Below are 23,957 nucleotides of genomic sequence, written 5' to 3'. Positions count from 1 at the left end.
AATGGGTCATCAAAGCAAAGGGGGTCTGAGGTGAGTATTAGGTATAGAGCAAAATGAGAATGAAAAAAGCAAGGAAGGCGGAAGAAAATAAGAAATAATCTACATAAATGCAAGAAATTGTAGGAAAAGGTTACCAGTTGAACCTAACCTTTTTATGTATGGGAACAAGAAGTCTGGTTAAAGGAATATAGCACACATAGTGATATATATATACATATATATGTTATATATATTATATAGCTATATGTAAAGCTTCAATTTCTGAATAAGTTTCTATTATTGTGTACAAATAATTTTATTAAGAGTCTTATTAACTCTGGACATACTAACAAACCTGAATAAATTAGAGCTGGTGCCATTTTATTTTTTGTGTCACACTCAGTGCTCAGGACATACTCCTGGCTCTACACTCAGGGATCACTACGGGCAGGGATCAGGGGAACATACAGGATGCTGGGGATCCAACCTGGGTCAGCCGTGTGCAAGGCAAGTGCCCTACCCACTGTGCTATAGTTCTCAAGCTTATGCCAGTTTAACCTAGGACTGATTCTTGGACCACATCATGTCCTGCTCATATCATGAAGCGAGCTCAGTGAATATAAACTCTATGTAAGTAGTCAGTTGGTCCCTCCTTTCCCTACATCTTAATGGCAGTCTTTTGAAATTCAACATTCTAGGTCAAAGTTACCAAGGATTTAACTTATACTTTGTCATATTATCTTTTGTCTTGATCATCAGATCCTGAGGGATAAGGAAAGTGTCTAATTCATGTTCTCACTTCCTAAACTTAATAGAATTTTAAATAGTAGGTTTTTTATTGTTTTTTGAAAAACAATATTGAATATTGTTGTGGATTTCATAGGTACTGAAATACTCTGGTTTGTTAATTTTTTTTTTCTTTTCAAGGTGCCAGGGATGAAGTTAAAAGCCTCATACTTGCAAGCATTTTCCTATTGAATCACAACCCTAGCCCCTGGATTTGATGACTTAAAAAAAAAAAGACAAGAGGGGCCGGAGCGATAGCACAGCAGGGAGAACGTTTGCCTTGCACGCAGCCGACCTGGGTTCAATCCCCGGCATCCCATATGGTCCCCCAAGCACCGCCAGGAGTAATTCCTGAGTGCAGAGCCAGGAGTAACCCCTGAGCATTGCTGGGTGTGACCCCAAAAGCAAAAAAAAAAAAAGACAAGAAAATACCTTAAGGGGTCGAAGTGATAGCACAGGGGGTTAGGGCATTTGCCTTGCATGCAGCCGGCCGGGGTTTGATTCCCAGCATCCAGTATGGTCCCCTGGGTACCGCCAGGAGTAACTCCTGAGTGCAGAGCCAGGACTAATCCCTGTGAATCACTGGGTGTGACCCAAAAAGCAGAAAATAAAAAAAAAATTTAAAAAAAGAAAGAAAATACCTTAAAACAGGGGCCGCAGGGATAGTACCATGGGAAGGATGTTTGCATTGTATGTGGCTGATTCTATTCCCAGCATCCCACAGGGTCCCTGAGCACTGCCAGGAGTGATTCCTGAGTGCAGAGCCAGGAGTAATCTATAAGCAGCAATGGGTGTGCCCCCCCAACAAAAATAAACAAAAAACACCTTAAATTCCTTACGAAAATATACGAAATTGGACTAAATAAAATTATAAACTAAAAACTATTGGGACAATGATAAGACTGTGTTTCATATAAATATTTACAACCTCTTGATCATTTTAGTATATTATTGAGCATACAGTAGTAACTTCATATAAATGTTTGCGGTGAATGTACTGCAAAATAGATGTACTTAACTTGAGAAGAGATGTTTCTGAGTTTTTAGATAAATTGCTTATGAGTTGAACAGTTTAAAATACACAAGAGAAATTTGCTTCACATGGATACCTAAGCAGATTATTTCACACTACTTGAAACCAGTTTATAATATAGTATATCCCTCAGTTTTACATTTTAACATAACACATTTTCTGCTAAGCCAGATGAGTAGTTTATAATTATGAGGAAGCTACTAACTGAATATTATGGACTAAATTCGGTTAGCTTTTTTTCTGGGCAGGGAGAAAAACGTATGGCCATACTCAGGGGCTATTCCTGGCTCTGTGCTCAGGAATGATCCATGACAGTGCTCAGGGGACCATTTGTGGTACCCAGGATTGTGGTATGCTGTGTCAGCAGCACATAAGGAAGATATTTTAACCCCTGTATTATCTCTCCGGCCTCAGTGCAGTTATTCACAACTGGGAAAACTTCCCCTTTCTAGTTTCACAGATGATTTCCCACTCTATCTTCTTGTCGCATTCCTCTCTCTCTCTCACACATTTATTCCTTGTATCTTAATTCGTATTTCAAACATGGCATGTCTATTTAATTTTCCAATAGTCCTTTCCATATTCCCTGCCCTCCACCCCCACTCCCCAGTCCGCCACATGTAAGCAGGGCCTCACCCTCTCACCCTTTCCCAATGTAGTTATACCTTTCATGGTGTCTGTAGCACTCATGGTAACTTCACTCTTCAATGATGGTGGTGGCTCATTTATGGGCATGGCGGAAGTTGAAGCATTCCCAGCTGAGAAGCAATATCTTTAGGTCACCCTCAAGAAAGGGACTCAGAGGGTGGTCCTTACTCTTTTTCACTTCCTCATTAACTTTCATCTATTCAGGGCCCACCTCCCCACTAAATCCAGCAAAAATCAGAGGCGATAAATCCCCAATTAAGTTGACACCTAAGGAACAGTTTAGCAGCTTGGAATGCATGCCTTGCAAGCCTACAGTCCATGAGTTCAACGCCTGGTTCCAGGAAAGCATAACCCATACACAGAAATTTTGAAACTGGGATGGGAAAGATTCCACCTTTTGGGGGGACATAGGCTTTGGAATATCAATTACAATTACAAGGAAGTCCATATCTGAAAAAGACAACCATGGGCTATAAATCTTTTCTGTCAACTATTAATTCCTTTTATCTGCCTTGGGGCTTTCCCCAACACAACCAGGCCAAAAATCTCACTTGATGCTTATATAAGAAAAAAGACAATGACTCAGGGGCTGAAGCAATAGCACAGTGGGGAGGGCGTTTACTTTGAGCGTTTGCCTTGGGCGCTGCCCACCTGGGTTCGATTCCCAGCATCGCATAGGGTCCCCTGAGCACCACCAGGGGTAATTCCTGAGTGCATGAGACAGGAGGAACGCCAGATGTGACCCAAAAAGCCAAAAAAAAAAAAAGACTCAGTGAAAAAATATTGAGACAGGGTAACTTAAAAAGATCATTTGCTTCTGAAAGGCTGTATTTCCACAAATAACTCTCAACGTCCTGTATTGAGACTCCCTGCAAGAAAACCCAGTCTGGAGTACGGTAGAGACGATACCTGTTTTCTGAGGAGTCCTGACTACCTTGCGACTCACATACATGTAATAATAACTCAGCTGAAATCCCTTCCTATGCATGGTTGCCTCCTAGAAACAGAGACACAGTTAAATCGAAACGATCAAGTATGTGGAACGAGTGATATGAAAAAAAAGTCTGATGATGAATCAGTCTGCTCAATGCGAGCAAGGCCTCAGAGTCAGGTTGTATAACCTGTTCCGTGAGAGAAATAACAATCAAAAATTTTTTTCCTTTCCACGAATCAAGGGACCAGGAACTGCAGCTCTTTTTCTCCTCGGAAGAGGCGTCTCTGGAGACTCGCGCTTCCAGCCCGAGCTCAGCAGGGCCCTTCTCCGAGCCCCTCAGACGGCCCGAACGCCCAACCAGTCTGTTTCCAGGCACAAAGGCGGTTCCGCGCTGCCTTCTCCGGAAAAGCGCCGCGCGGAGCTGGGTCGCCTCAGCCCCAGAACACCACCAGGTCCAGGCGCCTCTCCGGGGTTCGCTGAGGAAAACCTTCCTGTTCTCACTCCGGAAAGTCGGGCTCCGGTGGTTCCCCTCCCGTCCCGGGTCTCCCTAGCCCCCCCACCCCCGCCCCCGTTCTGGAAGCTTCCACGTGCTTCTAGAGCCTGACCCCTCGGGCCATTCCAAGGAGGGCTGCCTGGACTTTTCCGACCCTCAGCGCTGCGGCTCGGCTCCCCCCGGGTCCGTCGGGCGCTTTTTTCCCCCTTTTCGGACCCGCGGCCGCGGCAGGGCAAAAGCCGGGCCCGGCTCCGCGTGGTCCTCGTCGGCTCCCGGCCCCCCGGCGCGGGCTGCCATGGTAACGGGCGCCGCCGCCGCCCCGCCAGGCGGAACCAGCGAGCGGCGGGGCCGCGCCCGGGGAACGGGGAAGCGACGGCCACCAGACCCGGGCCTCGAGTGCGCGCGCGGGCGGGCCGCAGCCGCCGCGCAGGCGCTCCGCGAGCCGCGCCCTCTGCCCTCTGCCCTCCGACCTCCCGGCGCCCCACCCCCTCCCCGGCTCCCCCGGCTCCCCCGCCGCCGCCGCCGCCGCCGCCGCCGCCTCCGAGCGGCTCTTCCGGCCTGGGAGGCGAACGCTTCCGGTTCGCGGCGGTTCCCGGCTGCCGCGTTCCGCGCCCGGCCGGAAACCCTCTCGCTTGGCCGCCGGTTCCGGTTCGGTGAGTGGCGGCGCGGGAAGCGGAGACGGGGGCAGGGAGGGGAGGGTGGCGGCAGCCGGGAGCCCGGGCGGGGGCGGGGCCGCCGGGGCGGGGGGGCTGCCCGGACCCGCCCCCGGGACCCCCGCCCTCCCCGCCGCGCCGGCCCGGCCGTTGGCGGCGGCCGCTCCTCGGGTCGCAGCCGCAGCCGGAGCCGGAGCCGGAGCCGGCGGGCCGGGCGTTCCCGCCAGAACGGGCCCCGGGGTCGCGCTGGGGGATCCAGGGCGCCGGAAGCCCCCGCCGCCCCGGACCCGCCGCGCCGCCGCACGTAAGCGCCCCCCGCCCGCCCCGCGTACCTGTCGCATCGCCCCCTCGCCGGGCCGCCCGACCGCCCCCGGCTGGCCGTCCCCGAGTGCGGTCCCGGGGCAGGGGCCAGCCCCCCGCCCGCCCGCCCGCCGCGCCCCCGCTATCTCGCCGGCCGGCGCAGCCGCCTTTATTATCGCCCCGGACCCGGCCTCCTCCTTATCGCCCCCCGCGGGGCGAGCCGGCTTCCTCGGGGTGGGCGTCCCTGTCCGGGCTGGGTCGGCGGGAAGGGCCACTTGTGCGCGCCCCCGAAAAAGGACTCGCCGAGACACCGGTGTGTCCTGGGCTGCTCTGGGCGCAGGACCCTCCCCGGCCCGGCCGCCACGCACCTTCCCCCGTCCTGGCCCGTGGGAGCTTAACTGGGTTCTGAGCTGAGTCCTAGGGAATTCTCCTGCTGGACAAAGCGTCTCGGCAGAGCCCCTCTCTGGTGGATTTAAGTCTGAAAGCAGTGAGGTGGATTAAAAAAAACAAAACAGGTTCCGCCGGCTGCTTCGGGCCCAGGTGATGTAATTCCAGACTGCTGCCTCCGAAGGTCGTCCTCCTCCTCCTCCTCCTCCTCCTCCTCCTCCCCCTCCTCCCCCTCCTCCCCTGACTCCCACATCTCCTACCAGTTGCACCACCGGCTCTGTTGTCTGTTCGTGGATACGGTTTCCCAGCCCCACTTTCCCAGTTCTTATTTCTCTTTGTAGTTCCAGTGTTCTCTTTACGATTACGGACAGTGACTGTTTATGAAAGAAATGAAACACTTAGGGGTCAAGGTGTCAGAGTGTTAAGGTGTTTCGAGGCTACTTGGCAGAGATTCCTTGTTAAAAGGTGAAAATCAAGCACATACATGATCGTTTAGCACGGATTTATGTATTTGTTTCCTGGGGTACAGGGTAGAATTATATGATCACTTTTATACCTTTCTAATATAGACTGTTATTCTGGGGGGGAACATATGGGATGCTGGGAATCAAACCCAGCTTGGCCGTGTGCAAGGCAAACGCCCTCCCTGCTGTGCTCTTGCTCCAGCCCTACATCTTGATAAAGCTCATCGTAAAGGCCTCTGATGTGTTTTGTAGGAGCTGTATTATAGCTATAAACATCCTCTTTGCATGTTTGTAAACTTCTACGTGTTTAACTGCACAAGATTTTTTACAAAAAGGACCTTGCTTTTTTCTGTTGTATTCATCTACTAACCTGACTACATCCAAGTACCTGTTTCTGCTTTTTACTCTTTCAATAAAATAAATGATTTAGGAAATGAATTCTTAGAAGAATTTTTGTGAATCAAAATAGATTTTATCCAGACTTACTGAGAACAATGTGAGGGGAAAGAAAGAAGTGTGTTCACGAGAGAGAACACAGGCTTCTCCAGCATGGAAGGAAAAAAGCAAGCACAGAAACATAAAAGCCAGCAAGTGAGATACAAATTCAAGGGAGAACCCTGGCTTCAAGAGAAAGATATAATTTTCACGAAATTGAAAATTTTTTCTGCTCGCAAGAATTGGTGGCATTAATGATTCCAGATCCAACATTTTTCATTCAATCTTGTAAAATATCCCGTTCCCCAGTGTTTCTGCAAAGTACCATAAACACACTGAAGAAACTGAATGTCTTTGTTTTAAATATGTAAGTGTGGGTTTTCCGGAGCTAGCAAGAGATTACTTTTACCTTGACAAAGTGGATCCTTTAAGATATGCTAAAGGATGTGAAGTTTCTTAAGCACATTTGCTTGGGAGTCAAAATATTCTCATCTTTTTCATTCATTTGCTCTATCTAAAGTGATTTCCAGCAAGTCACATAGCTTCTGGGCATCATCTCTAAAATTCTTTGATTCCTTGTTTGCCTCTCTTTACTTCTCCCTCAGCAATGCAAAGAAAGTTAGAGTGGGATTGTTCTACAGACCACCCAGATTTTAAATTGACCTTACTAATACAACAACAAACATCCAGTGACAACAATCAGGAAATGACCCAAGTGAAATGTGAAAGCTCCAGCTAGTTTATTGACAAAACTCCCCCCCCACACACACACTCCCATGTTTTGAGACCCAGAAAATTCTTTTATTTTTTAAGAAAAAATTAACAGGCAGAGAGCTCTTTGGTAAAGGCTTGCCTAGCATGTGGCTGACTGGTTTAATCCCCTGCACTGCATATGGTTCTCCCAAGTATTGCCGGGAGTGATTCTTGAGCCTAGAGCCAGAAGTAAACCCTGACGACTGCTGAATGTGGCTCAGTCCCACCCCCATGCCCACCCCCAAATGAAATAACCTGAAGATTTTCCACATAGGCGTCTTTGTTCAGTTAAATATCTAGAAATGTTTTTGAAGCCTAAATCCAAGGTTAAATTCTTTGGAAATTTGCCCTGAAAAGACTAGGTTATCAGATGATATCTCTCTTAGCCTGTAGTTAACATCATAAAATAATTAAGACAGCTTTTGTAAAACTCCCTTTCAGGGACTGGAGCAATAGTACGGTGGGTAGGGCATTTGCCTTGCATGCTGCTGACCCGGCTTCGATTCCCAGCATCCGTTAGGGTCCCCTGAGCACTGCCAGGAGTGGGAGTAACCCCTGTACATCGCCAGGTGTGACCCCCCCAAAAAAAATTCCCATATATTTAAAACTTCTCTTTGGGCTGGAGTGAATGGAACAGAAGGTAGGGGGCTTACCTTGAGCTGGGCCAGCCTGTGTTCTGCCCTCAGTACCATATCAGATCACATATGGTCTCTTGAGCCAGCCAAGTGTGATCCCCAAGTGCAGAGCTAGTAGTAACCCTTGAGTACCTCCAGGTATGTACCCCAAACAAAGTTCTCTTGAAATAATACTGGTGTATAACATTACGTAGAATTTATAACATGTACATCATTGTAAATCAGCATTTGTATATTCTATAGCACAGCGGGTAGGGCGTCTGCCTTGCATGCAGCCAACAAGGCCGACCCGAGTTCGATTCCTCTGCCCCTCTCGGAGAGCCCGGCAAGCTACCGAGAGTATTCGATATGCCAGACACAGTAACAACAAAGTCTCCAATGGAGACGTTACTGGGCCCACTCGAGCAAATTGAAGATCAACGGGAGGGCCTTTACTTTTACTTTTTAATTTTGTGATCTTAAGCAACGAAATATCTAAAGGGCTGATTTCTAATTTTTCTAATATTTTATGATTTTGCTGATAGTTTATATTTCTGTTTATATATTCTGTATAGCACTGGTTGCAGGAATGTTTGAAATCTACCTCAATCTAGTTTTAATTCCATTATCTTCTCATCAAGAAACTTCCTTTTATAATCATATTTTTTTCTACTATGAATTCACACCTCACTTTTGGGTAGCTTCCTTTTTTTTATAATACTATGAAGATGTTTTGTATGTAACATTTAGTTTCCTTCTTTTATAGGATTTTATATCATTGCTAAAAATCAGTGATGTGAAAAGACCTGACATGGGTAAGTCATTCATTCCTTTTAGTTGCTCTGATTAATTAAGCTGGAATAGAAGTGGTGTTTCCTATTATTTTCCATATTTGCATCTTTATGTTTAGTAATAATTTTAAGCGAGTTTGTTATGCAATACTGTTACCAAGAGCTTTCCTTTGGTTTGCCTTTCTGTAACAGCACTTTAAAGCATGTTGATAGTGTCACATATACAATACAAAATACTACATGCAGGCTTCTTTCTAAGTACTTAAACTACATTTATTCACTTAATTTTTAGGTGTCCATAATAGTACTTAATGTTGCAGGCATTATTACTATTCCATTTCTGTCAACAAGGAAACAGATTCAGAGGTTAGGAAACTTGCCTAGTATCACACAACTATGACTTCATTTAAATTTGGGAAACTTGGCTCCAGATTCCTTGGCCTTTATGTATGCTGCTGTACTGACTCCTATATGAAATTCATTTGATTAAGCCAAAAATAAATCTTGCTTTAATTTTGAGTTTATTTACACTTTTTATCAGTTCCAATCAGGAAGCAGCAAATCAGAAGTGGTTAGGAGTGCTCCTGATTAAGGTAAAGGTAAAGATAAAGGCCCTCCCGTTGATCATCAATTTGCTCGAGCGGGCCCAGTAACGTCTCCATTGGAGACTTTGTTGTTACTGTGTCTGACATATCGAATACGTCACAGGGAGCTTGCCAGGCTCTGCCGTGTGGGCGAGATACTCTCGGTAGCTTGCCGGGCTCTCCGAGAGGGGCGGAGGAATCGAACTCGGGTCGGCCATGTAGGCTGCGTGCAAGGCAAACGCCCTACCGCTGTGCTATCGCTCCAGCCCGCTCCTCCTGATTAAGGTAAATTTTAAATTTCACATTGCTAGTAAGATTGAGAATTTAGAATAAACATTTTCCACTATTCAGAGTACTTACTCATAGTCTGTAAAGAATAAATAAAAGGTCGGGACTAGTAACCATTCAAAATAGGTTGAAAAATCTATGCACTTAGATTTAAATTTACTATAGTCTTCTTTTACTTTATTTTCTTTTTCTTATTTATATTTTTTTCTTAGTTTAATCTTTTCTTTCCCCAGTCATTTGTTTTCTTTTTCCTCTCATTACCAATATCTGTGTAAGTCATTTGAGTTACTGAGTTCATTGTTCTGATTTTTTCTTTTTTTTTTTCCTTTTTGTGTCACACCTGGCGATGCACGGGGGTTGCTTCTGGCTCCGCACTCAAGAATTACTCCTGACAGTAGCTCAGGGTACCATATGGGATACTGGGAATTGAACCCGGGTCAGGTGCGTGCAAGGCAAATGTCCTACCCGCTGTGCTGTCACTCCAGCCCCAATGTTTTTTTTTTAATTGAATTTTGTGAGATCATTACAAAGCTGTTCATAACTGAGTTTCAGTCTTATAGTGATCCAGCACCCAATCACTCCACCAGTGTACATTTCTTCCCATCATCCCCAGCAAGATTCTACCTATATGGTGGGCACTTTTCTTCTTTCTCTTTTCCTTTTGTGCATTATGGTTTGCGATACAGTTACTAAGAGTTCATTGTGTTTGTTCAGGGCGTTCAGTATTTTTATCAGGAAGGTAAGGCTGGAGTAACTTTTTTAAATGGCTGGCAGCTTTGAGGTATGGACCTGACTGGCAAGACTCCAGAAGTACAGGGAAATGGGGGTAGATAGCCCATCCCAACCCTGAGAAAGGCCGGAGATTTCAGTCACAAAATCCAAATTATCAGCAGAATATATCTCAGTGAGGTCCATCCCAAGACGATGGAGTCCATTCAGGGGCATGGAGGCAATTTTGGATTGCGGAAGCAAGTAATTGCTGGAGGCTCTGCTTGGGTGGGCACCAGGTTGACCTGCTCCCCTCTGATTTGCCCTGGTCTGTTCAGCCTTTCGCAGGCCCAAGATTAACTGTGGATTTTGATCTCTTTCAGGATTTATTTATGGGTCTCTGAAGCAAGGCTGGTTGAAGAACTTATGGGAGTTAGTTCGTGGGAGTGACTGCCAGTGCTTCCAGGAGTACGGGCAAGTGGGGGGAGGTAGTCCATCTTGAACCTGAGAAAGCCTGAAGTTTCAGTCACAAAACCCGCATATCTGAATTTTCAGCAGATTATATCTCGGTGAGGTCTGTCCTGAGACAGTGGAGTCCGGCCAGGGGCAGGGCAGTGATTTTGGATTGTGGAAGCAAGTGACTGCCAGGTGCTCCGTATGGGCAGACACCAGGCAAACCTGTCTCCCTCCAGTGTACCCTGTTCTGTTCAGATTTGTGCGGGTCTGAGATTAACTTCAGCTTTTGATCTTTTTCAAGACTTATTTTTGGGTCTCTGAAGCAAGGCCAATAAATGAGCTCATATAGCTAAGCCAGAGTTGGTTTGTGGGTGAAGCTTCCACGTACCAAACTTTTAGCCCTTTAATTTCTCAGGAAACTTGGTCCCAAGTTTTTGTGGTTCGGCCAGAGGCACGGCGGCAATTTGGGGGGCTCAGGAAGCCTGGAGGCACCATCAGGCTGCTGACGCACTCCTTCCTTGGGTACAGGTTCACCTGCTGGAGGCACTGCACCGCCACTCTGATTTGTTTTTATAGCAACAAAAGATCTAAAAACATGGTTATAAAAAACAGTTGCTATATTATCACAGAAAATTGTTATCTGCTAAGAGCTGTAAGAACAAAATCATGCTATTTTCAGCAGCGTGGATGGAGCTAGAGTGGATCATGCTGAGTGTATTCAGAAGGAAAGGGATCGATACAGAATGATCTCTGTCATACCTGAGCTTAATGATACACAGCATGGTACAACAGAGGTCTATAGGCATCATAATGGGAGCTCTAACCTGCAAATTGAGTTGGTGGGAAAGAGTTGGGAGGGAGAGGGTTGATAAAATGATCTGCATGAGAAACTATTATTAATAGCATTATAAACAATTTGTAAAAAATGTTTAAAAGGGGGTGTGCTGAGATATACAGCCAGTAAGGTGCTTGCCTTGCTCATGGTTCACCCGGGTTCCCTCCCCAGCATCCATATATTTCCCTGAGCATGCCGGGAGTGACTCCTCTCTCCAACAAAAAAGAAAGGAAAAAATGTAGGACTGTCACAAAAACATCTTACGTGTCATATGAATAACTTTGACTTTTGCATAAAAATAATATTCAGCTCCATTAATTAAAAAGCTTTTTATTTTTTGGTTGAACCACTGAATTACATAGGTAAAGGTAAAGGTAAAGGTAAAGGTAAAGGCCCTCCCGTTGATCGTGGATTTGCTCCAGCGGGCCCAGTAACGTCTCCATTGGAGACTTTGTTGCTACTGTTGCTACTGTGTTTGGCATATGGAATACTCTTGGTGGCTCTCCGAATTACATAGTTGCAAAGTTATTCATGAGAGCACCAATTGCTTCACCGGTGTCTCCACTTCCTTTCCTGTCTCCCAGCTCGCTTCTGTGACAGACACTTTTTCTTTTTTCCTTTTAGGTACTATGGTTTACAATAGTTCACTGATAGGATATCATGCATGACTTACCAGCACCTACTCCTGGTCCAGAACGACCACTTTCCTCTCTCTTTGTCCTAGGGTTCCTTTTCTCACCTATCCCACCTCCCCCAACCACTAGGTTTGTTAATTTTTAAAGCATCTGTTTGAATTAAAATAAAGGAAAGAAACCAGTTTTATCACTAGTTTTTTCTTTCTTTTTGAAGGGTTTTGAGCCGCACCTGGCAATGCTCAGGGCTTACTACGGCCTCTGTACTCAGGCATCAACTCCTGGCGGGGCTTGGTTGAACCATGTTGGGTGCAGTGGATTGAACTTAAGTCAGCTGCATGCAAGGCAAACATCCTACCTGCTGTACTATCATCCTGGCCCTAACAACATTTATTTCTTAGTGCAAAACTTTATTTCCTTTGCCTTACATGAGGCCAACCCAGATTCAGTCCCCAGCACCACAGAAGGATCCCTAGCACTTCTAGGAGTGATCCCTGAGCACTGAACCAGGAGTAAACCCTGAACACTGCTAGTTGTGGCCTCCAAATAAACATGCAGTTAACATTTTTCTGGTACTTAAAGTATTAAAAGTACCTTTTTTTGAAAATTATTTTAAGAACTTGAACAAGTTATTTTGTATAAACTCAAAAATTTTGGAACATTTTAGATTTTTTCTTTTTTAAAATTTGAACTATGGACTGGAGCGATAGCACAGCGGTAGGGCATTTGCCTTGCACACAGCCAACATGGCTGACCCGAGTTCGATTCCTCCGCCCCTCTCGGAGAGCCCGGCAAGCTACCGAGAGTATCTCACGTGCGGCAGAGCCTGGCAAGCCACCGTGATGTATTCGATATGCCAAACACAGTAACAACAAAGTCTCCAATGGAGACGTTACTGGGCCCGCTAAGCAAATCGATGAACAATGGGAGGACCGTGATGTGATGCGAACTATTTAGTGGCTACTAGCAAACAGTTTTATATTCATTAGCTTCTGCACTTGGGTATCTTTTTATGACCAATGATGTTTCACAGTTTCTTGCTTGTGGTTGGTTTTATAAGAGGTTTTTATTTGCGTATAGAGCTGTTTGGGAGGAAATATTTTAATTAGGTAGCAGGATCGATTCGTAAGAAAATAGTCTTTGAAGAATTATATGACTTGAACTAATCTGGACTCTTTTTCCCAGATGAAATTGCTGATAGGATGAGAATGGATGCTGGAGAAATAACTTTAGTGAACCATAACTCCATATGCAAAACCCATCTCCTGTCACAAACAGGTTTTCCAGAGGACCAGCTTTCACTTTCTGACCATCAGGTTAGGAACAGTTTTATTTCCTGAATTAATAAATTGTTTTGGCTTAAATTTTTATGTCATATGGTTTAAATCCCACACTGAAAATACAAGGGTATTTGTAAAGTTTTTCAGAATCAGTACTTCCAATATTGGAATTCTGTTTGCTGTGTTAAAATTAAGACGGGTGTTCGGGATGGTAACCTGGGTTAGGTGCCATGGTAAGCGTGTCACAAAGTACAGTTCTTACAGATAACATAATTACGTACATACAAATTCTTTTAAACTAGTTATCTCAGAGTTGCTGAGAATTAAGTGGGTGAGGGTAAAATATTAGCATATAGATAAAACCAGGTTGATTTTGGTCAACCTCTTTGATATATCGTACAACTTGCTTTTAGAACAGGGTTCAGTGAATTCATACTTAACTTCTAATGAACATCCTTTGAGTTGATTATGATACTGAAACAGTGGGTACTTTGTCCTCATTTTTCCGTAAGCCTAACACATTTTTGTAATTGTATCTTTTCCTTTTTTATTAACATGCAGCTTAATTTATAACACATGCAAATATGAGAAATATTATTATCACTTTATTTGTTATGAATGTGATTTAAGAAAAATCTTCTCCTTTGTTAGATTTTACCTTCCAGACAAGGAAATTTGGACCCATCTTTTACATGTTCCACAAGAAGTGCAGCTTATAATCCAAATTACTATTCAGGTATGATACATTACTTGGAGTCAAGGCAATTTTTCCTTTCAGGTTTCTCCACATTATTGTGTTTATCATTGCTAAAGTAAAAATAACAAAAGCAAAGTGGAATTTTCTCCACTAAAGCATCATTTTAATGAACTCATCGTCACTGTACACACATGTGTGGTTGCTGTAATATTTCTTTAGTCTCAACCAAACACGGATATTTTAATGATACAGGTTTCCTATTGGAAGAATAATCCATCATCTATTATGCTATTGTAATGAACAATACCGTTGTGTTTTGCCTGCTTGCCTGCCTGCCTGCCTGCCTGTCTTCCTTCCTTCCTTGCTTCCTTCCTTCCTTCCTCCCTCCCTCCCTCCCTCCCTCCCTCCCTCCCTCCCTCCCTCTCTCCTTCCCTTCCTCCCTCCCTCCCTTCCATGTTTGTAATGTAAAGAATATTTTTTTATATTGATTTAAAATGTAAATGTGTGTATTTTGCTCGAAATCTTGAATCCTGAAAATTAAATTTTACCCAAGCTTGTCCTTTCATCAGGGCAGGATTTATTACTTGTTTCTCTCTGTACCTGCCACAGCCATGCTTGCATATTTCCAGGGCTTCCTGTTCAGTTTGTGACCCGTGACAGAAGGCAGCATTCTCTAGGCTATTTCTAACCTCTGGCCTGTCTGTCTTTCCCTCTGCCCCTTCCTAAGACTTGGACTTCCAGTCATCTTGTTTCTCTGTCTCAGGGAAAACGAAGAGTGTTTTTGTGGTTAGCCTCCTGCCAATAAACCCAGGATGGCAAAAACCTCCCCATGTTTTATCACTCCTCATTGTTTTAATCTTCTCACTTTAATCACAAATTTGGTAATACTAATAATATAATTGAACGTTCATCAATGGAATTTTCCTAAGGATTAGTTGAGGTCCTATGAAATGCAAATAATCATTGTTATTTGGCTCCTCAGGATTGTTTATCAGGAAGATGAGATCTCCCTTAAAAAAGACATCAGCATGATGATCTTTTAGAGTCTTACTTAAGTGTCGTATAAGTGTGTGGTACTGAATTGCCTTTTTTTGGGTAGTAATGGGCTCCACAGAATATTGTGTAATTTATACAGAAAAAGGGCAGTTAATTTGCACAGAAATTAACTGTCATCATAGTTATCGAAAAGATCTTTCTGATGGACAGTGAGTCTGAAAATCTGGTTTATTAATTTTTTTTTGCTTTTTTGGGTCACACCCATGGATGCACAGGGGTTACTCCTGGCTCTGCACTCAGGAATTACTCCTGGCAGTCCACGGGGGACCATAAGGGATGCTGGGAATCGAACTTGGGTTGGCGGCGCGCAAGGCAAACGCCCTACCCGCTGTACTATCGCTCCAGACCTGCGGTTTATTAATCTTAAAATATATAAATGGTTTATAAAGGCAGGTTATTCATAGTCTGCGCTCAGCTTTTGTGGGTTTATAATTTTGATTAGATAGACATAACAATTGCTTAATAAGAACTATATGCAAAATATCCTTATCATAACTCAGTTTTTATTCAAGATGAAGAATAAAGAATAGAAAATAACAAAGTCTTGTTATTTTAGAAATTTGTTAGAAAATAACAGTCTTGCTGAAATGGGGGTGCTGAGTTCTTAGATTGATTCTTTATATTGTAGCCTGAAGGAGAGCCAAATTGTATAAGTCCCTGGCCAAACAAACTTTTGGTCAGGACTTCTTCCCAGATTTCTAAGGTTGCTCCTTAACAATGAGAAATTTGAATTTGTGAATGCCAAGAATCTATATACTTTTTTCCCCTTAGAAAGTCTCAAATTCATTCATATGTATTTTTTTTTTACTTTATACTTTTTTTTTTTGTTTGCTTTTTGGGTCACACCCGGAGATGCTCAGGAGTTACTCCTGGCTTTGCACTCAGGAATCACTCGTGGCGGTGCTCGGGAGACCATATGGGATGCTGGGAATCGAACCCGGGTCAGCCACGTGCAAGGCAAATGCCCTACCCGCTGTGCTATTGCTCCAGCCCCCAACCTTATACTTTTAAAGGACTGTAGTGATAGCACAGCGGGTAGGGCATTTGCCTTGCATGCGGCTGACCTGGGTTTGATTCCTCCCGTCCTCTCAGAGAGCCCGGCAAGCTACCAAGAGTACCCTGCCCGCGCGGCAGAGCCTGGCAAGCTCCCCGTGGTGTATTCAATGTGACAAAAACGGTAACAAGTCTCACAAGGGAGACGTTACTGGGCCCGCTTGAGCAAATCGATGAACAGCGGGAGGACAGTGCTACAGTGCTGTACTTTTAAAAGCTTTGTTTCTTTGTCATGTCCTTTCCAATCTCAGCCTACAGAATTTTCTCTCTGCCATCGCCTTTGGTTATTTCTTTCTGATGATCCCCACATTTACTTTTATGTTCAGTCACTTCTTTGAGGGAGATGGATTTGGTCACTCCAAGCAGTGCCCAGGGCTTACTCCTGGCTCTGTTCTGAGATTGCGCCTGGTAGTTCAGGGGACCGCAGTGTGATGCTGGGGATTTACCCGAGTTGACTGCGTGCAAGGCAAGCACCAAAACCCCTGTACTACCGCTCTTGCTCTGTTTCCTCTTCTTATGCCTGGTCTCCCGATTAAACAGAGTCCCAGTTTACTTGCCTTCATTTTATTCTGACTCTTCTCTCAGCCGACTGTCTTCTCTTCCACTAAGAGGAAAACTTCAGTATTTAGGGTCTGAAACTTAACTTTCTAACTGCTTTACTGGACCTAGGTATGGTCATACAGTTTAGTGCATATGTCTTATGTGTGTGAGGCCCTGTAGTCTATCCTTGGCCCTGAAAAGTGTTTAGAAAGTGGAGAAAATACAATACTTTAATGACTTTGTGATGGAGTTTGAGTTTTTATTAAGAGGTTGATTAGAAAATGAAAGTGTACTTTACACAAGGAAAGTAGATTGAGACAAATTATTTTACTCATGCTTGGAATCATTATTACTGTTTTATCTTTAGGAAATAAATTAGGTTGCCAAATTAACATTTTGTAGGCAAGATGTTTTAAGAGTATTGTTCAAATTAGTAAATCTTAAGCAGTTCATTTCATGGTTAACTTTGATAAGTGGCTACCCGACATACTTCAGTGTGTTATTTGTGTGTGTGTGTGTGTGTGTGTGTGTGTGCGCGCCCCGCACTTTGTAGGGCTGGAGCGATAGCACAGTGGGTAGGGTGTTTGCCTTGCACGCAGCCGACCCAGGTTGGATTTCTCCACCCCTCTCAGAGAGCCTGGAAAGCGACCGAGAGTATCTTGCCCGCAAGGCAAAGCCTGGCATGCTACCTGTGACGTATTCGATATGCCAAAAACAGTAACAACAAGTCTCACAATTTGTTGTGGGATGTTTCTGGTGCCCGCTCGAGCAAATCAGTGAACAACTGGAAGACGATGCTATATGCTATGCAGAGCAGTGCTTAGGACTTGCTCCTGTCTCTGTGCTCAGGCTTCATCCCTGGCAATGTTGTGGTGGACCATATGTGGTGCCTGGAACTGAGCCAGGGCTCTCTGCATACAGGGCAAGGACTTTAACCCCTCTGCTATCTATGTGACTCCAGAGAAACTTTTCAAAATACAAAATTTATTGCATATATTCATTACTTAGATACGTGTGTTGGTATATACGTGTGCACAGTGATCTTATTTGTAGCACTTATAGCATTGATTCATTAGTGATGACAGAACACTACTTTAAACGTTGGTCTTAAAAAATCATCTGCAACCTACAGCTCACTCTTTCCCTGCTTTGCTTACTTATATCATTCAGTCATTTTATTGGGTGGGGATAGAACTACCTGATTCTGTAATGGTGCCTGGTTCTGTGCTTTTGCCCTTCCATTTAAAAGCTGAAGCTACTTCAGATGCTATTCAAGAGGCTAATCTTCCTATCCTTGGACTCAAATATCATACCTGTCAGTAGGATTCACATTTTTGGCAGACCTTTTTCTTACCTAGACATCTCTGATTAGATTAATTCCTAATCAAATTTTAGCCCAAAAAGTGTGAGTCAAGGACTACTGCTGTTACTGTTTTGTATTCAAAGGTAATATTTTTTTTTAATTCTTTAATGTGATTCATCTTCATCATCCTTGTAGCTCTATCTTTAAAGTAATACAAATAGATGTTTGGTGTAGATAGTGGTTACAAAAGGAAAGATTATAATTTCTTTTGAGTATAGTAGGTTAGGCTCACTTACTGATAAGTTATCTGTGCTAATACCACCCTTAACTGCTGCCTTTTTCTAATTTCTTTACTTAAATCTTGATAATCATGACCTATTGAAACATACATGTGTATGTGTGTGTGTATATATACACATATATATATTAGTAAATCTTAAGTGATTTATTTCATGGTTATATATGTGTATATATACATATGTATACACACATACACACACGCACATATATGAAACATGTCTTTTTTGGATAGGGTTCCAAAAACTTCATTAAATATGTTAAATAGCATAAATATAGAATGTGCAAATTTTTATACTAATATGCTTTGAAAGAGGATCTTCAAAATGATGTCAATATTGATGTCAATATTGGGCACGTATTCAATAATAAGAGAATTATTTGTCATTTTTCCAGTTGCTGACTCTCCAGTTTATAACTTCACATATTTTCAAGGTGCTATTTTAAGTGATCTAATCCTTCTGATAAGTAGAGGTGGGCACAGAAGTTATTTTATTTCTAGCTGAAACTTGAAGAGGTTTCTGTTACCACTGTTCGGAAACCACAAGTCATCAAATTCAGATAATTAAATGAAAAATCACTTAGTCTGATAGCAGTAGCAAATCTTGAAGTATTGATTTGTCTGATCATTATGACATGAAATGATTGAAGGTTCTCATGCCAGAACCAACCAGATGGGTCATCCCGGCCAGTAGCCAGCCAGAATCAGCAGCAATTAGGTTCTCTGCTCCTAGAGAAAACCCCTAAGCTGTGAACATGGTAACTGAAGACAGGAAAGTGACAACCAGCTGCTTCTTAAGCAATAAATGTTGTTCATTTGAATTACAATTCTCCTTGGCCCTCCACCTTTTTTCTTACTGGTCTGGCCTACCTTCTTTCAGGCCCAGGCCTGGGAGTGCTTGCAAGATATAGTTGGGGTAAAATGTTGACTTTTGGTGGACACCACGGAGTCACATTGATGCAGATAAGGCACATGGCTGTGGCAGGATTCAGCTTCTTCATCAATTTTCAGGTTAGTATGGCAGAATCAACTATAGTTTGTAGAAAAATTTCCTTACTGCAGACTTTACTGGCAGTTGAGACTGGGATCTTTCTTCCATGAGAGACATGATGAAGTGCCACGTTACTTTGGAATACCATTTTCAACATGGTTGCAGTCCTTTGGAGAACCAGTGGAAGGTATTTAACTTACTCAAATTTTTATGTTTTAGACAACCCTTCCTCAGAGAGTTTCCTCGGCTCAGAAGACTTAAGAAACTTTGGTAAGAGTGCAAATGGCCAGTGGAGAAATTCCACTCCAGCATCTGGATCAGCTTTGCAAAAATCAAGAAACAGCCGAAGTCTTTACCTCGAAAACCGAAAGACCTCTGGGTATGTATTCTGGCTGCTTAGTTTAGAAGTCCAACCTCATATATAAGAAAAAGTGGTTATAAGACAGCTGTTACAATGGCATTTTGAAAGATTGGCACCTTATTTTGACCTAAACACCAAAAAAACAGACAGACCCATTTCAACTCTTAACTTTCTTGGTGTTGAATTTTGGTGACAGACAAACGCTACTAATTAGAGGAGAGAGTTTTTGAGGGAAATATTGAGGGCTCATCTGGATCACTGCGGCTATTAAGTATCTTAAGGTGAGTTTTCTTATTTCTGTAGCTTTAGTAGCAATGAAACTAGCTCATTTTACAGACTTACATGAGAAGGGATTTGACTTAAAGCATCTCTTTAAGTTAAATTAAGTCAGCTAAGCTTTTTTTTTTTTTTTTTTTTTTTGCTTCTTGGGTTATACCTGGCAATGCTCAGGGATTACTCCTGGCTCTGCACTCAGGAATCACTCCTGGCGGTGCTCTGGGGACCATATGGGATGCTGGGAATCGAACCAAGGGCGGCTACATGCAAAGCAGACACCCTACCCACTGTGCTATCGCTCCAGCCCCAACTCCTAAGCTATTTCTTAGAAAATCAACTCATGAAGAACTGATTATACTTAGGCCAAATTCATAAGCCCTACCTACACTGTTATAATAATAAAAGTAAAATGCTTCTTTTTGTAATACTACTTATGACAGTTAAGAATCTCCTGGGTCTGTGAGGTGGTTCAAAAGGCCGGAGTGCATGCTTTGTGTATGGGAGGGCATAACGTTTCGTGGCACCCCAAACCCCACCAGAGAGGACTCCCAAGCAATGAGCTGAAGAGCAGCCTCTGTGTACTTCTGGATTTGACCCCCAAAACCAAAATAAATAAAAGTCAACTTTGATTCATTTTAGGCATATTGGATCATTTCATTTTCTGCTTAATCTATGCTAAGCTTTCTGGTAGTTGAAATCACAGACACGCAAGATAGCTTTTTCAACACACGGGCTATACAAGCAGTAATATGTTTCAGTACTATCCAAGAGTCATCTTTCCCAATTAATTTTTTTCTTTACTTTTTGGGGGAGTGGGGATGCGGGGGATTGAGCCACACTCGGCAGTCCTCAGGGCTTGTTCCTGACTCTGTTTAAGGATCACCCCTGGCAGTGCTCTTGGGAGATCATATGCAGTGCAGGGGATTGAATTAGGGTCTCCTGCATACAAGGCACATTCTTTAAACCCTGTACTATCCAGTCCTCAACTTAATCTTTTAAAAATCGTACAAGAACTCATTCATACATCCTCATTATAAAAATGAGAACATGATAGTAAAACTTACGAGTACCTCTTTGGTGTGTTTCCTTTCAAACTTTTTTTGGTGCTTTTTTCTCTCTCTTTTCTCTTCTATGTAAAGTGTATGATATTTAGACTTTGGCTTATATGTTATTTTGTATTAAAGAGTAACACTGCAGAAGTTGTACATATGCTTTCAAAACATTATAAAGTACAGATAAATAAAAATAAAGGTACCTGTAGCACTGTCCTCCCGTTGTTCATCGATTTGCTCGAGAGCGCCCAGTAACGTCTCCATTGTGAGACTTGTTGTTACTGTTTTTTGGCATATCGAATTCGTCTTAGGGAGCTTGCCAGGCTTTTTCGTCGGGGTGAGATAGGTTCTCCGAGAGGGGTGGAGGAATCGAACCCTGCTTGGCCTGGCTGGCCGCGCACAAGGCAAATAAATGTCCTACCGCTGTGCTATCGCTCCAGCCCGTGAATGTGAAGACAATCTGGCTGCGACATCTGTCACCCCGTTGATCACCAGGGTTGATTCGGCTGATCTGGCTGGCTAGGCAGGTGTCCCCTTCCTCCTGCACCTCTCCGTGTGCATCCCTCCCGAAGCTGTGTGCTCAGTCGAAGAGGTCGGCCTTCCCCGAATAGGGATGGACCGGTTTTTGGTCAAGGGTATGTGAGTAGCTGCGCTCCCCTGCTAGAACCTCCAAAAAGCGCGCAAAGGTACCACATTGCCATAATATCTTGGTACAGATCCTTCTAGATATTTTTTCTATGGATTTACAAATTTTAAAAAATAGCTTTATAACTGTACATAATCTTTTATAATCTGATTTCTAGTCTTCAAATTCAGGAAAAATATTTTATCACTGAACTGTGTTTTAGAAATTTTTAGAAATTTCTAGTGGACACAGTAGTTTGTCCAAATCAATATTAATCTGAGCTTGCATCTCGTAGTTATTATCCATATTCTATATAATCTATAATATACCCCCTGCACCCTAAATTTTTTAAATCATTTTTGTTGCAGCACTAAGATTATAATACTGTTAATTATACTTTTAATGCATCCATCATTTTGACCCCACACCCACCAGCAGAGAGCTGCTTCCCTCCGCCAGGTCCCGAAGACCCCCTCCCCCATGCAGGTGCTTCTCTACAGACAAAATCTTTCGTTCCAGCGACAGCCCCTTTCCAATTCTGCTTCATTGTTTGTTTTGTTTTGGAGCCACGCCCTGCTGCGCTCTGGGCTTGCTCCTGACCAGTCCTGGAGGTGCTTGAGAAACCCTGTGGTCAAACCTCAGCCAGCTGTGGGCAAGGCAGACCCCCTGCCTACTAGACGCCGTCTCTGGTCCCCCACCCCCGGGCCTTCACCCGCCCCGACTTCTTGTGTTCTTGGGCCTCGCCCGTATGTGCACAGGGCTTTCTTCTGGGGCTCTGCACTCGGCCATTTCTCCCGGAGGGGTGGCCACATGGAAGGCAGGTGCCTTATCTGCTGTACTCTCTCTAGTCCCTTCTTTTGTTCTTATCCCTCTATGCAAATTAGATTTTTGACTTATAAAATATTAGGAAACGTACAGTGATCACATCTTCTGTCATTAGTAATAGTGAATTGACCTCTGAATTATGGAGATACAGTTTGGTGTATAGTTAGGTTTAATTTCTGTAGTTAGGTTTTTCCTCTGCAACAGGGATAAACCTAAATGATGTTATTTGGGTATTAATGTGAGTGACAAGTTTCACATCAGCTTTAATGGTTTCTAATATCAATTGATATTAACAATTAGGTTTCTACCTTCACATAATGGCGATTTTATAGCATTTTATGAAATAGCATTTTTCTGATTTTATTATATCTTTTTCACATATTAATTGCCACTCAGCTATGAAGGAAAGGTTATTTCCGTGATTAACTGGGAATATTTTGTTGTCCTCGAATATATTTCCTAGTAGGAACGGAGTAATGATTAGCTTTTTTTCATTACTGATACTCAAAGTTAGTTTTTGAATGGCCACTTCATGTGGTTCAAGTTAGTTTTTCTGGTTCTGCCATTGTGGGTTCCTTGTGTTTTAAACCAGAGTTATCATTCTTTTTATTTGCGGGGAGATAGAACTCATGTGGCGCTCAGGAAGCCTCTACTGAGGATTCCTAACTTGCTGAGCCAGTGGTTCAACGCAGTGGTCTTGGATAGAGTGCAGCTCCAGCCAGGCAGTACTGAGTGGTGCCAGGGGGCTCCCAGGGTTGCATCTGGTGGTACGCAGGGAGCCACGTGGACTAGGATCAAACCATGGCCGTCTTTTGTAAGGCATGCACCTTAACTCCTCCATCTCTTCAGCCCAAATCATCGTTCTTTTAATGTTCAGATTATTAGTGCTTATTTTCTCAGGCTTACTTCTGTGTCCCACTCAATCTTATTAATTATTGGTAGGAATTGCTCTCAGGGACTTATTCTTGTAAGGTGTTTGCCCTTAATTGTTGGTAGGATTATTATTATTTTTTTTTTTGGTATTGCAAGACGGCCTCATCTTTGAGGTGGGAAGCACACTAAGCTATGCCCAGAGCTGCTGATTCTGCACTTGGGGTTCACTTCGGACGGTGCTCAGGGGACTATATGAGTGCTGGGGATTGAACCAAGATCATTGTCAGCAAAACAAGTACCCTACCTGCTGTACTGTCTCCTCAGCCTCCCTTTTTGCGTTACTTTTAAAAAGTCATCTCTTGTAGCAAACACACTGTCTTATTCTAGGAAGCATAAATTTAAGAGACATGCAAAACGTAGTACACCTTTACCAAAGAATGTTGCCCTTGCCATTTTCGTTCTGCATCTTTTCTTCATGTGAGAAGAAGCTCATTCCTGAAGTTAGGAGTTCTTGCTTCTTTCTCCACTCTGACTCACATAGAAACCATACATCGGAAGAGTCGGGGAACATGTGCTGCTTTCGTTTTCTTTAGGCCTGTTCTGATTCCATGTGGGTCCAGATTACACATACTGATTTTAAGAACCGATTTTATTGAGTTCAATTTATTCAACTCTGTATTTTGTGACCTCAGCCAAAAAAAAAAAAAGAAAGAAAGAAAAAGAAAATTGCCATTATGCTGAGGGCTGGTACTTCAGACTTGCTGTAATAATAGCGATAAGAACTTCGTTAAATGTCTTCAGTTTTATCCATTTCCTCCAGAGGTCTTGGAGGAGGGAGCTGCTTAAAGTAGAAAGCACATGTTTGTGTTAACATATTTAGTTCACAAATATTCTAATCTGACATGCTATCTGCCATGCCACACTGTCGGAGTTCCACCTGGCGCAGCTTCCTAA

The 23,957-nt window shown here is 43.4% G+C and overlaps 1 protein-coding gene across 2 annotated transcripts in view; it reads left to right on the top strand.

Moving 5' to 3' along the window:
• The first annotated feature begins 8,121 nt into the window (after positions 1-8,121).
• The window catches only part of SENP1 (SUMO specific peptidase 1), a 57,628-nt gene continuing 41,792 nt past the window's right edge, over positions 8,122-23,957 (top strand). The window contains exons 1-4 of one of the 2 annotated variants that reach the window (XR_008793009.1): positions 8,122-8,294; positions 12,959-13,089; positions 13,705-13,789; positions 19,211-19,370. Coding sequence is in view for 1 of the 2 variants with exons in the window: in XM_056117802.1 (XP_055973777.1) it covers positions 8,291-8,294; positions 12,959-13,089; positions 13,705-13,789; positions 19,211-19,370 (380 nt within the window). In the remaining variant the exon portion in view is untranslated. The remainder of the gene's footprint in view (positions 8,295-12,958; positions 13,090-13,704; positions 13,790-19,210; positions 19,371-23,957) is intronic. The other variant, XM_056117802.1, reaches the window with a different exon arrangement.

Source organism: Sorex fumeus, unplaced genomic scaffold (assembly GCF_029834395.1).
Source record: "Sorex fumeus unplaced genomic scaffold, SorFum_2.1 ptg000036l, whole genome shotgun sequence".
Classification (NCBI taxonomy): Eukaryota; Metazoa; Chordata; class Mammalia; order Eulipotyphla; family Soricidae; genus Sorex; species Sorex fumeus.
The sequence above is the reverse complement of the archived record's forward strand: the minus strand, read 5'-3'. Positions and strand labels throughout refer to the sequence as shown.